The sequence below is a fragment of the Mobula birostris genome, chromosome 13 (genome assembly GCF_030028105.1).
Source record: "Mobula birostris isolate sMobBir1 chromosome 13, sMobBir1.hap1, whole genome shotgun sequence".
Classification (NCBI taxonomy): Eukaryota; Metazoa; Chordata; class Chondrichthyes; order Myliobatiformes; family Myliobatidae; genus Mobula; species Mobula birostris.
Window position 1 is genome coordinate 6,176,592 of NC_092382.1, and position 14,852 is coordinate 6,191,443.

Below are 14,852 nucleotides of genomic sequence, written 5' to 3' on the forward strand. Positions count from 1 at the left end.
TGGGAGGTTGTTCAAGAAGGTTCGGTCATTCAGCATTCAAGATGAGATAGTAAATTGAATGAAACACTGTCTTTGGGAGAAACCAGAGTGTGGTAGCAGATGGTTGCCTCTCTGACTGGAGGTCTGTGACTAGTGTGCAATAGGGATCGGTGCTGGATCTGTTGTTGTTTGTCATCTATATCAGTAATCTGGATGACAGTGTGGTTAACTGGATCAGCAAAGTTGTGGATGATACCAAGTTTGGTGGTGTAGTGGACAGCGAGGAAGATAACCATGGCTTGCAGTGCGATCTGGACCCGCTGGAAAAACGTGTTGAGAAATGGAAAATGGAATTTAATGCAGACAGGTGCGAAGTGTTGCACTTTGGTGGGACCTACCAGGGTTGGTCTTACACAGTGACTGGTCGGGCACCGAGAAGTGTTGTAGAAGAAATGAATCTGAGAATACAGGTCTATATTTCACCGAAAGTGGTGTCACAGTTCGATAGGGATGGAAAGAAAGATTTTGGCACATTGGCCTTCATAAACCAAATTAATGAGTACTGGAGAGGGATGTTATGTTGACTTTGTACAAGATATTGGTGAGGCCTAATTTTGAGTGTTGTGTGCAGTTTTGGTCACCAACCTACAGGAAGATGTAAAAGAGGTTGAAAGAGTTCAGAGAAAATTTGCAAGGATGTTGCCAGGTCTGGAGGACTCAGGTTATAAGGAGAGATTGAACAGGACAGGGCCTTATTCCTTGGAATGCAGAAGATTGAGGGGAGATTTGTTGGAGGTGTACAAAATTTATGATGGTTATACGTAGATGGGGTAAAAGCAAGCTGGCTTTTTGCACTAAGATTTGGTGGGATTACAACCAGAGGCCCTGGATTAAGGGTGAAAGGTGAAACATGAAGGGGAACATGAGGGGAATCTTCTTCGCACAGACAGTCACCCGTGTGTGGAATGAGCAGAGAGCCCAACTGGTGCATGCGAGCTCAAGTTCAGCATTGAAGAGGTACCTGGATGGTTGGGGTAAATGGGGTAGACAGTTTAAATAGATCAGCACAAACTAGATGGGCCAAAGGGCCCTTTTCTGTGTTGTACTTTTCTATGACTCTGTGACAAGAACATGAAATAAAACTGATATTCATTTAATTCCTTTTAACAACTGTGCGGACCAACCATTCTTCTGGGCAGGTAATATTTACATGGCTTTAAAACTGTGGCACTTTGAATTGACTGTAGATAAAACAAAAACAGAGTTGCACGTCAACAAAGGCTATTTGCGTGAGAGTTTTTCAGTTACTGTGGGGCCAGGCACCCATGCAGCTCAATGGACAATAGACAATAGGTGCAGGAGTAGGCCATTCGGCCCTTCAAGCCAGCACCGCCATTCACTGTGATCATAGCTGATCATCCACAATCAATATTCAGTTCCTGCTTTATCCCCATAACCTTTGATTCCACTATCTTTAAGAGCTCTATCCATCTCTTTCTTGAAAGCATCCAGAGACTTGGCCTCCACTGCCTGCGGGGGCAGAGCATTCCACATATCCATCACTCTGTTCTAAATGGCCTATCCCTTATTCTTAAACTGTGGCCTCTGGTTCTGGACTCACCCATCAGTGGGAACATGCTTCCTGCCTCCAGCGTGTGCAATCCCTTAATAATCTTATATGTTTCAATCTGATCCCCTATCATCCTTCTAAATTCCTGTGTATACAAGCCAAGTCGCTCCAATCTTCCAACATATGACAGTCCCATCATCCCGGGAATTAATCTTGTGAACCTACGCTGCACTCCCTCAACAGCAAGAATGTCCTTCCTCAAATTTGGAAACCAAAACTGCACGCAATACTCCAGGTGTGGTCTCACCAGGGCCCTGTACAGCTGCAGAAGGACCTCTTTGTTCCAATACTCAATTCCCCTTGTTATGAAAGCCAGAATACCATTAGCTTTCTTCAGTGCCTGCTGTACCTGCATGCTTACTTTCAGTGACTGATGAACAAGAACACCTAGATCTCGTTGTACTTCCCCTTTTCCTAACTTGACTCCATTTAGATAATAATCTGCCTTCCTGTTCTTGCCACCAAAGTGGATAACCTCACATTTATCCACATTCAACTGCATCTGCCATGCATCCGCCCACTCACCCAACCTGTCCAAGTCACCATGTACAAGCTGTCCAAGCACAGTGGGAACAGGGAATAATACCAAAGGATAGTATCAGACTGAGCCAGGTCACAGATTGGAGACGGCCAGAATGCCCCATTCTCACAGAGACAGGAAAAGCATCAGCGAGTTTGATGGTCATTACAGATACCAGTACCGTGCTCAGTTAGAAGATGACTTCTCTCTCCAACTTGTGTTGAACCTCACTTTAACAGTGTGAGGCCAGATCACACCTTGGCAACTCAAGTGATCTCATCTGAAATGTTGTCCTTCACTCACTGATGGATTTTGTAACTTTTTTTTTTCAGGTTGAAAAGGACAAGGGACTTATCTACGGGAATCTTGAACACAACAAGCCAGCTTTGCTGTCTCTGTCCACGTGTATAAGAAGTGGAGCAAGAGATTCACTCGATCATCCTTCCTACTCAGACAGTGGGGAGGATTCACTCGATCATCTGACCGACTGGCATGCCTGTCAGTTTACACAGGGGAGAGGCCGTTCACCTTTTCAGACTGTGGGGATTCAAGGTCATCTCATTAAGGTACACCTGCAAGTTCACACTGGGACAAGGCCATTCCCCTATTCTGTGGGTGAGAGGTGATTCAGTCGGTCATCCCACCTGTGGACACACCAGTCAGTTTGCACTGGGCAGAGGCTGGTCATCTGCTGAATTTGTGGGGAAGGATTCACTCAGTCATCTGACCTAATGGCTCACCAGCGAGTTCACATCGGGGAGCGGCCGTTCAGCTGCTCGGACTGTGGGGAAGGATTCACTCAGTCATCTGACCTAATGGCTCACCAGCGAGTTCACATCGGGGAGCGGCCGTTCAGCTGCTTGGACTGTGGGAAGGGATTCACTTGTTCATCTAAGCTAAAGGTACATCAGCGAGTTCACACTGGGGAGAGGCCGTTCACCTGCTCAGACTGTGGGAAGGGATTCATTCAGTCATCCGATCTGAAGGTACATCAGCGAGTTCACACTGGGGTGAGGCTGTTCAACTGCTCAGACTGTGGGAAACGATTCACTTCGTCATCTCAACTTAAGGTACATCGGCGTGTTCACACTGGGGAGAGGCCGTTCAACTGCTCAGACTGTGGGAAAGGATTCACTTCATCATCTCAACTTAAGGTACATCAGCGAGTTCACACTGGGGAGAGGCCGTTCACCTGCTCAGACTGTGGGAAGGGATTCATTTCGACATCCAATCTGAAGGTACATCAGCGAGTTCACACAGGGGAGCGGCCGTTCACCTGTTCAGACTGTGGGAAGGGATTCACTTTGTTATCTCAAATACTGAGACACCAGTCAGTTCATACCGGGAAGTGGCCAATCACCTGCTCAGTCTGTGGGAAAGGATTCGTTAATTCATCTCAACTGAAGGTACATCAGCGAGTCCACACTGGGGAGAGGCCGTTCACCTGCTCAGTCTGCGGGAAGGGATTCAATCAGTCATTTCACCTACTGACACACCGCGCAGCCCACACAGGGAAATGGCCGTTCACCTGCTCAGTCTGTGGGAAAGGATACATTAAGTCATCTGAACTGAAGGTACATGAACGAGTCCACACTGGGGAGAGACCGTTCACCTGCTCAGTCTGTGGGAAGGGATTCATTTCTTCATCCCACCTGAACGTACATCAGCGAGTTCATACTGGGGAGAGACCGTTCACCTGCTCAGTCTGTGGGAAGGGATTCATTTCGTCATCCAATCTGAAGGTACATCAGCGAGTTCACACAGGGGAGCGGCCGTTCACCTGCTCGGACTGTGGGAAGGGATTCAGTTTGTCTTCTCAACTACTGAGACACCAGTCAGTTCATACCGGGGAGTGGCCATTAACCTGCTCAGTCTGTGGGAAGGGATTCAATCAGTCACTTCACCTACTGACACACCACGCAGCCCACACAGGGAATTGGCCATTCACCTGCTCAGTCTGTGGGAAAGGATTCATTAAATTATCTCAACTGAAGGAACATCAGCGAGTTCACACTGGGGAGAGGCCATTTACCTGCTCAGTCTGTGGGAAGGGATTCATTTCGTCATCCAATCTGAAAGTACATCAGCGAGTTCATACTGGGGAGACACCGTCCACCTGCTCAGACTGTGGGAAAGGATTCATTCAGTCATCCAACCTACAAGGACACTGGTCAGTTCACACAGGGTAGAGGCTGATCACCTGCTTAGACTTTGGGAAGAGATTCTCTCAGCCAAATGAGCCAAATGTGCATCATTGAATTCACACAGGGGAGAGGCCGTTCACTTGCTTTGAATGTGGTAAAGGATTCATTCAGTTATCTATATTTATGACACACTACCAAGTTCACACCGGGGAGTTGCTGTTCTTCTGCTCTGAATGTGAAAAGCGATTCACTCAGTCATCTAACCTTATGTAAACTTCGAGTCGGCTAGCAGCTTAATATAGGGGGTGATAGCCCCGCAGCCCGGCCAAACTTAAGAAATCTCGTTTGGGTGGATGCTGCGCAATGTGTCCCCTGTTACAAATCAGTACCCTGAAATAACAAACAGTACACAGTATGCGATTAAACAATTGAGCTTTATAACTCTTATTTTGACTGTATGGTTCGTGAAGTAAACAAAAAAAGAAGAAAAATGGCCCACTCTCTCCATTCACATCTTCTCATCTCTCCCCAGCAAAAGACCACGAAAATCTCCCTTCCAGACTCACAAGGATGAACATTTCTGTCATTGGATAGCCCCGCACTCCAAATCCCTGTTATCTTTATTCCTAATCTAAACATTGCTGCTACAGAGAAACCATTACCTCGGCAGTGAAACATTGCACAGAGGCCGTTACATGAGCAGTGAAACCTTACAACATGTTACACTGGGATACATTACCGGGTTCACACTGGAGAGAAAGTTTGAATAAGCTGCATGCTGGATATTTGTCCATCACCGTTGCTGAATGCAATTTCGACAATGACAGTCAGTGCTGAACTCTGCAATTATCACCACATCCAGTTCTGCACCCTGGTCACTGGGCATGGGAGGAGTTTCTTCTGCTGCACAATCACCTTTAATGGGACTGGAGTTTAATATTCTGTATCGGAGACAAATAAATCAGTTCTATTTTAAACTCTGTCTCTGGTACTTAGTAAATTTATAACACAACCAGTGTACAATAGAGAGTCAACTCGGGCCGTCTGGACCCTGCCAGTAATTCAGTTTCACGATAGTCCTTTTTAAATCCTCCCCTGTTGTTCATCTCTCGCTCCCCCTGTGGAGATGGGTTCCAAACAGTCACCACTGTGGGTGAAGAGGTTTCCCTTGAATTTTCTGCAGACTGAAGAAGTCGAGCTGACTGCAGTTCTGTCTGACATGTTCATCGCCCCTCTAATCTCTGGGCTGAGAAAGAATGACATTGGGAGTTAACCTCCTTATTCAGGGCTCATTTCCACATGTGGGTCATTTTCCCTGCTTCTGAAGGGTTGTTAGAAAACACCACTGTCCTCTAAAGACTGAAAGCAGAATGGGAAACCATCAGTTGGATATTCAACGGAGCAGGGTCAGAAACCAGAGGCGGGTCCGCACAGGGCAGAGTTTGGGGCTTTGGACGATGGTCGGGGTAAGAACATATGATGAGGAGAAGGAAATCAGCAGCGGGGTGTGGCAACGAATGACAGAGTAGCAACATTTGGAAGCTGATTGACAGAGAAAATAATTCCGTTGTCTGACTGATGACACAAACAATGCCTGTGGTGAGGTGCTCCATTGATCGAGGCACATGTGTGTTTTGAAATGGTTTTATCAATTGAGGGAGTTGTTCCTGCTTGTTTATCCTGTAACATCCCGATGGTTTTAAGGATTGTCTTATCTGCAAAAGTGTATTGATTATCTGTGTTCCTGTGCCTACTCCTAGTCTGCGTCCTGTCCCGTCATTTAGTTTTGTCCATTCCTGTTCCCTCATACTTCAGTGCCTGTGTCATGCTTTTGGGACCGTTCCCAGCGTCCCCCATTATGACACTTGAAGCAAGATTTTGGTGAATGATATTTGCCACTTGATTGTACCTTTGTAAGTAATCAGATTGAGTTAAACTGCTGCAGGATCCTGGAAAGTGTCGGACTGTGTCTGGTATGTCTTGGCATTTTCTGCATTCATCACCTTGTTTGTTACTCTTTTATGTATCTTTGTTAATTTTTACATTAACCACTCTGTCCTGTATTTCTGCAAGGTACCTCTCTTTCTGTGAAGACGTCTTCCACTCAGAGTCGGGCGTTCGATGCTTCCTTGACGAACATCTTATCTGCTCAGATCATTGGGGTGTCTTCCATGGAGGGTCATAATCATTCCACTGGTTAACATTTTCTTCAATACTGGTGATTCATTTTTCTGAGTAGGCCTCTCATTTAAGTTTTCTGGTGTGTACTTCCATCACAATTGCTTATGCTTGCATGGAGTGCTGAATCCTGCTTATTTTAGAAGAAAATATATATTTAGGAGTTTTATCTGACTGTTGTGTAAGTTTTTAATGTCTGTAATTCCTTGTCCTCCTTCTGTCCTAGGTAGTGTTGATCCAAGTCTGTTTCAGTGCAGATACTGTTTTCTAAATTTGTCTTTTCCGCTCTTATTTTTCTTTGTAAAGTTCCATTTCAGAATGGGACCAAGATATTTTTCCGAAATAATTAGTTTCGTTAAGGAAAATATTTTGATCCCCGATTCGATTTTGAGAGAAAGTGGGGCTCCTTTGCCAAATATTATCATTTAATATGAATTTATTTATATAGTTTCCTTCCAATTTTATGTTATATAAATGTGATTTGGCAGTTGTTGTTGTTGTTTTAAAAAGAATCTTTTATATATAATTGCAAGACGTAATGCTCCGGGTGTTGGTTCCTAATGTTTTTTTAGTAGTTCGTGGGTATTTTTTTCATTAGTTGGGGTTCTCTTTTTCCCTTTTTCTAAGTTTTTTTTCATTAGCATATACAAGCTTTTTTCTTCAGCTTTATTAATTATATATACTAATTTGTTGAACTTTTGCATTTTATAGTTGTAGAAGATTATATATCAATAAAAAGATTTTAAAAATGAAATGAAAAGAAAATATGTTCTTAGGAGATATTTTGCTTAATTCCCCATCCTGCTTACATTTGTTTCTCTCACTTCATCTCCACCCCCCAAATGCCAATACTTCAAGTGTATCGGGGTAGAAGTGGATATATATACTATTACTAAGGAGAAAATTTGCTTTGGAAGCTGAAAGGCCTGGAGGTAGGTAAAACTCCTGGACCAGACAATGTACACCCCAGTGTTCAGAAAATGGTAGGTGAAGAGATTGTGAAGACATTAAAGTCATAGAACATGACAATCTAGTCTGTGCCAAAGTATTCATCCAGCAACCTCCATTCCCTTCCATCCATGCACCCATCCAAACTTTGCTTAAATGTTGAAATCGCCCCTGCCACTTGCTCTGGCAGCCCGTTCCACATTCTCACCAGCTCTGAGGGAAGAAGTCCCCCCTCGTGTTTATCTTAAAGAATGGGTCATGACCTTTCAAGTATCACTAGACTTGGGAATAGTTCTGGCGAGCTAGAAAGTTGCAAATGTCATTCCATTCTTTAAGAAGGGAGGGAAGCAGAAGAAAGGATATTATATGACAGTTTCTGACGTCAGTGGTTGGAGTCCATTAAGGATGATTTTTCGGGGTACGTGGCACACGATAAAGTAGGCCAAATTCCTCATGGTTTCCTGGAGGGAAAATCTTGTCTCGGAAATCTGTTGGAACTCTTTGATGAAATAACAGGCAGGATAGACAAAGGAGAGGCAGTGGATGTTGTTTGCTTGGATTTCCAGATGGTCTTTAACAAGGTCTTGCTCCCATGAGCCTGCTGAACAAGGTCACAGCTCATGGTATTACAGGAAAGATACTACAATCAATCGAAGAGTGGTTTACTGGCAGCAGGCAAAGACTCAGAACAATGCGAGCCTATTCTGTTTGCTGCTAGTAAACAATGACATTCCGCTGGGATCAGTATTGAGACCGCTTTTTTTCGTGTTAGATATCAATGATCTGGATGACAGAATTGATGGCTTGGTGACCAGCTTTGCAGTTAATACGAAGATAGGTGCCGGGCAAAGCTGGTCACCAAACCATCAATTCTACCTTAGAGTAAAGCGGGTGTCTAATGAAGGACTCGGACAGGTTTGGAGAACAGACAATGAAGTGGCAGATGGAATGCAGTGTTGGGACTGCGGTCTACAGCCAGGGACTCAGGTTCATGTAGCATAGTGATGCACGAACATTGTTAGCAAAACACTCTGATACAATACGGGTTTCGTTTGTCACAGACAACAATGCCATTTTGGTACTACCAGTAAAGAACATTTCCAGAGTGGTCAAGAAGCTTCCAAACAGCCCGGGCCATCTGTGAAAACCCTTCCACATAGATGGAATCTTAGCCCCTTTTTAAGTTTAAATTCAAGGATAATTACCATAAAAATGAATATTCTCCCTCGCTTACTTTACCTTTTCCGGACTTTACCTGTGGAGGTAGACGATAATCAATTCAGGAAATGGGACAAAAGGATTTCCCGCCTTATTTCACAAGGAAAGAAACCTAGAATCGGATTTAACACCTTCCAGTTAGGAAAGGAAGGAGGAGGTATAGCACTTCCTTGCTTGAGAAATTATTTTTATGCTTCACAGATAACCCCTCTGTTATATTGGTGTAATAAGGGATAGAAGGCTAGGTGGAAGGAAATAGAATTTGGATTGATTGACAGTTTTCCTCTACAGGACTCAATTGCGAACAAAGGATTGATGACCCAATTGGAAAAGTTAAAAATAGCTGGATAAATGTCACACTAAAAGTATGGCAGAAGGTGGCTAATTCATGTGGAATCTATAACATGTTAACACTTTTCAGATGGTGTGCTGATGATACCACATTCCTTCCCAGCAGAGGAGATAAAAGATTTGAACTATGGATAGAGAAAGGTCTTACAACCTACATCTCATTCACACACTAAAGTATTACGAAGTTCTCAATCCCTGTAGGACAAACATGGCCTGGAACACAATCACTTTTTTAGGTACCTTCAAAAAGAATTCAAAAAGAAAATAATTATCATATTTGGAATAAATGGATTGAATTTATAACCCCAAAGCGAGCAGACTTTTAGATGACTCTCCTAATGGTTTAGACTGCCTTCCCTATCAACATAGTAATAGTGTTAACGTAAGCTCCCTTGGTTCGAATGTTCACTGTTCTATTTCTGGAAAATGAGGAATTAACACAAGCAAAGAAAAAGATTTGAGAAAAAATATGATGAAATGAAGTAAATAAGTACACAGAGATTGGATAAGTATGTTTGTGGGTAGGAACAAACATTAACACCTACGAAGGAAGCTACATGGGGTTACACACAATATTTTGAACCAGAAAGAAATGGACCAGAAGAGATACATGGAGATTATTATTCATACACTATTATTACTATTTTAACAACTATTATTATTATTTAGTTTAATAGAGTGGAATTACAACTGCACGTAAATATCTATTTAAGTGCCTAATTATTTTTATATCATCTCAGTGTGTACTTGTGAATATATAAATATATATAGATTTATATATATATAAACATGGAAAAGGTTTTATATGTAAAAACAAGTTTGTGTAATACTTAAAATACCTTATCCAAATAAAAAATAACATTAAATAAAGAAAACCCTCCCAACCCCTACATCACTCCCCATTTCTGTAAACCTCTCCAACCCCGACAGCACTCGCCATCTCTGTAAAACCCTCCACCATCCACCCTGGAGCTGACCCGAGAAAGACACTGTCCATGACGCATGGCAGGGCTCATAAAACACCCTGTTGTCCAGAGGAAACTACAGTCTGATCAAGGTCAGGGGAAGCAGACAAACCAGTTCTCTCTGTCTCCCCCCATTTTGTGGACTCTGAATTGACTCTTGCTCTTGGATAATCTAATCAGAGCATCCACCCTGGAGCATTCAGACGACAGCTAACCCGAGAAAGACACAGGGTGAATGTAGACACAGGAAGCTTCAGGTGATCATCTGCTAATCCTGAGACCATTCCTAAACAAGCATACGTTTGTTATGTAAAGGGCGTGGACTCTGTACTGACTCCTGACTCCGGGACAATCTAATCAGAACAATAGACCTGAGACCGTTCTCAGAGGAGTGGATACTGATTATGCAAAATGCCGGACCTACCAAACAAGCAATCTGTAGCCTCGTTTGGTTGCCTCTGTCTGCCTGGGCTGCCTCATTAAACTGGATGTAAAGACCCAAATACACAAGGCTGGGGTGGGCGGAGCCATGAAACAACGTTGGCTGTTGCCCTGTACAATGAGCAGTGAGAAGGTGACCCAGGTAGGTCAGGACAGAGATCCAGTGGTTCAGTTTGTGAGGGGCAGTATAAGACTCAGGAGCTCCAAATAGACAGGGGCGATAACTCTCCAGCAGCCAGAGACCAACCATCCTGAATAGGGAGGACCCCACGGACACGTGGAGATCGGGATCACGAGGCCAGCCGTAGAATCCTTTCCCGGGTGATACCTTTTCTCTTCATTGACTGCTCATGGAGTGTCAGGGGTTCTAGTAGAATGCACACAGGTAGATAGCGTGTGAACCTACGTGCTTTATAGTTGAAATAATAAAATTTACTTGTTGGTAAATACAGATTCTCTGTACCTCTCTGATCATTATTACAAGGGATGATCCTTGTAACAGGGGCGTCCATCATTCAAGTTGCCCACCAATAGGACATGCGCGCTGCACAGTGTTACCATCGGGAGGGAGCTCACGCTCAGCGATTCAGGAACAGCTTCTTTCCCTCCGCCACCTGTAACTCAGTTTTTTTCCCCTCTATATTTATTTATCCTGTATTTCATTTTACTGCTACCGAAAAGTTAACAAATTTCACGACAAATGTCTGTGATATGAAACCTGGTTCTGATTCGGATGCAGGAGGGTTGTGTTAGATTGAATTTAAATTGGTTGAAAGATAATGAGAGGCATTGATCATGTGGACAGTCAGAGGCTTTTTCCCAGGACTGAACACGAGAGGGCATTATTTTAAGGGGCTTGGAAGTAGGTACAAAGGAGATATCAGGGGTAAGATTCTTTTCCGCAGAGGGTGGTGAGCGCGTGGAATTGGCTGCCGGCAGCTGTGGTGGAGGCGGAAATGATAGGGACTCCTGGATGGATACATGGAGCTCAGAAGAATAGATGACTATGGGTAAGCCTAGGTAATTCTCAGGTAGGGACATGTTCGTTACAGCCTTGTGGGCCGAAGGGCCTGAATTGTGCTGTATGATTTCTATGTTTCTATGTTACTAAGGCGATAAGAAGTGAGGTTTATCTAATTCCGAATGGGAAAAGGGAGAGAAAGAGAGGTGATCACACTTTGGTCAGCCCTGACATCAGTGAATTGACTCAGTTAACGATACAGGAAGAGGTCACTGATCCACCTAGTTTAATGCCGAGACTTTCCGCAGCACTGGAAAGGCCTCAGTTGGAGTATTGCGAGCAGTTTTGGGCACATTACCCTGAAAAGACGTGTTGAAGCTAAAAAGGGTTTCATTCACGAAAATGATTCCAGGATTGAACGTCTTGTCCTATGACAAGCATTGGACGGCTCTGAGCCTGTACTGACTGGAATTCAGAAGAATAAGGGTGACCTCATTGAAACCTATCGAATGGTGAAAGGCCTTGACAGAGTGGATGCGGAAAGGATGTTTTCTCCGGGGAGAGAGTCCAGGATCAGAGGACACAACCTCAGAATAGAGGACCGCCCTTCAAGTCCGGTAAAGAGGATGGATTTTTTTTAGATAGAGAGCGGTGCGTTTGTGGAAATCTTTGCCAGTCACCACTGCGGAGGCCATGTTTTTAGGGATATTCAAGGCAGCAAGTGATAGATTTTTCATAGTTCGGGGCAGGAAGGGATACGGGGAGAAGGCAAGAGATTGGTGCTGAAAGGAAAATTGGATCAGCCATGATGAAATGGTGGAGCAGACTCGATGGCCAAATGGAGTAACTCTGCGCCTGTATCTCATGGTCTTACCTTCTTCGTGCTGACTATCACTTGGACCATCTCGTTAACTTTGTTTCTTGTATCGTTTCGATATATACACATAAATCGCCCGTCACCTGTGTACGCAGTTACCTTTGTAGGGTCCTGGTAAACCCATCTCCATCAGAGTATGAGAGAGCTCCATCCAAATCACAGCCACTGGTTCTCTGTGAGACATGTCCTGATGTTCCGGTCACCGTCAGTCTCTCCCTCTCAGACCACAAAGCCTCCACCAGCAGGTCGTCTTATTTACACCAACTCAAATGTTTTAAGTTGTTGGTAAAATCAGACCTGAACTGTGTTTGTACTCAGGGTAAACTCCGCTTCTCAAGTATCCACGCTGACTTCCGTGTACTTCCTAAAGTACTGGACCTGCTGCCGGACGCAACATCCAGGCAAATGCCAAGATTTCTATAGCAGCTGACATCTCTTGGAGGACTGGGTCAGGCATAATCTGAAAGGAAAAACAATTTGTCAACGTTTCTGAACGAAACCATCCGGGCCTGGTAAATGCAGGGGGTTTTGGGATGAGCCGAGTTTCTCTACAAGATCTACCCATATCTTCACTCCGCGGTCTCACCATTCTGTAGATATCATTATCTGCCTGTCCCCATCACATTCCTTTACCACTATTTTAGTTGTGTTCTATAAGTTCTTCAAGGCCTGTAGATACATTCTTCGAAATAAACTCCCATTCTCCTGATAGACGCACGACTTCTCACAGACAAGTTTTCATATGAAGGTTTTCGCACAGATGTTGTTTTGGACCGAGGTCCTGATTCACCTCCAATCTCCGTCAAGCACATTGCAGGCTGCTTGGGGCTACCTCCTGTCATTCCTCAGGCTTCTACCCTCACACTAATGGACAGGCTGAGAAGACGAACCAAGACCTGGAGCAGGTTCTTCTCTGCCTCTCTCCTCTCGGAGTAACCATTTAATCTTGGCCGAGTTCGCCCACAGCACCCTTCAGCATTCATCACTGGGTATGACCCCTTTCGAGTGTCAAATTGAGTTTCTGCCTCGCTCTGTCTCCTGATCAGGAATTAGAGGTCGGGTTGCCCTCCGCAGAATAATTTGTTTAAAGGTGTCTCAAGGGCAAAGGATTCTGAAAGAAAGTTCAGCCCGGCAGCAGGCCAAGGCCAACAGACAAAGGCGGTTTGGCCCCTCTTTCAATATTGATTAGCGGGTCTCTGTTCGTCCACTCAAACCTGAATCGCGAAAACTAGCCCCTCGCTTTATCGGCCTCTTTAAAGTCACAAGGAAAACTGTCCCGGCAACATATATATCACATCCTCCTTCTTCTCTAAAAATTCACCCCGCCTATCGGGATTTAAACTTTTACCTTGTCCCTATTTGGCCCCGAATCGGAAGACTCACATGCCTTTCCCTCCGCGCCACCACACCGCCACCGCCCCCCCCCACCCCCCCCCGCCCCTCACTACCGAGGATCATCTTGCTAGTTCGGGAGGAATATTTTGGATCCTGTCCTTAATTCAGAATTCCAAAGGACATTCCGGACAGTACTGGGCCATCAGATGCGGCCATGGTGGGACGGGATTTGTCGCACCCTCGTGTCGGAGGTAGAGTATTCTCAGGTCTCTTTTTTTTTCTTTGCTGTTTTGTTTGTCAGTTCTCTGAGTTTTATGAATTGTAACTCAAATGTGTTGTTGCGCTTTGGGGATTTTTATATGTTAGAGTTGTGTCTTCTATAGTTGACAATCACGGTGCAATTATCCATGGATGCTTCTAATTAATTCTCCCTGAGACTTTGCAGGTATCTAAGTAAATATCCATGAACCTTTGTTCCTCTTCAGATTGGTTACCTGTAAACTTGTCCCGAGTCTGGGCACGGCTTCCTTCGTGCCCTGGAGTATATCTAAAGGGGCAGTGCGAATTCCTGGGGCTCGGTCGGCCTGATCCCTGCCTAGTGGTCACTGAGCATTGATGGAGTCTGTTCTGCTGATGTTAGCCTTAAACTAGACTGGTGTTTAATATTGTGGATCTGTGAAAGATAAATCAGTTCTCTATCAAATTCCGTGTCCTAGGTGCTTACTGTCTCTACCACACTCACATTGTACACTAGAGAGGCCACTCGGCCCATCTGATCCCTGCCCATGTTTCTGTTCCATATCAGTATTTTATTAATCCATTCCTGCCGTCCCCCTCTCACTCTCTCTGTGATGACAGATTGCAACTAGTCACCAGTCCATGGGAGAAGAGATTTCCCTTGAATGTCATAGAACCATAGAAACCTACAGGACATTACAGACCCTTCGGCCCACAATGTTGTGCCGACCATGTAACCTACTCTAGAAAACGCCTAGAATTACCCTACCTCATAGCTCTCTATTTTCCTGAGCTCCATGTACCTATCTGAGGTTCTCTTAAAGGACCCTATTGTATCCGCCTCTACCACTGTCACCGGCAGTGCATTCCACACACCCACCACTCTTTGTGTAAAAAAATCTTACCACTGACATCTCCCTTGCAACTACTTACTTTAAACTTACCCCTTGTGTTAGCAATTTCCGTCCTGGGAAAAAGCCTCTGGCTATTCGCACAACCAATGGCTCTCATCACCTTCTCCACCTGCATGAATTTCCTGCATGTTTTTCTCCAGACTGAATAAGATGA

The 14,852-nt window shown here is 44.5% G+C and overlaps 2 protein-coding genes across 2 annotated transcripts in view; one reads left to right on the forward strand and one right to left on the reverse strand.

The window, feature by feature from the left end:
• The window catches only part of LOC140208281 (uncharacterized), a 200,077-nt gene that overhangs the window by 53,347 nt on the left and 131,878 nt on the right, over positions 1-14,852 (reverse strand). The window lies entirely within an intron of this gene.
• Positions 2,945-5,635, forward strand: LOC140207436 (uncharacterized). Its single transcript, XM_072275958.1, has one exon. It carries the CDS (start codon positions 2,945-2,947, stop codon positions 4,316-4,318), a length of 1,374 nt encoding a protein of 457 aa, XP_072132059.1. The 3' UTR covers positions 4,319-5,635.

Coding starts and splice junctions, on each gene's coding strand:
- LOC140207436 (XM_072275958.1), top strand. CDS start 2,945: ATGGCTCACCAGCGAGTTCACATCGGGGAGCGGCCGTTCAGCTGCTTG.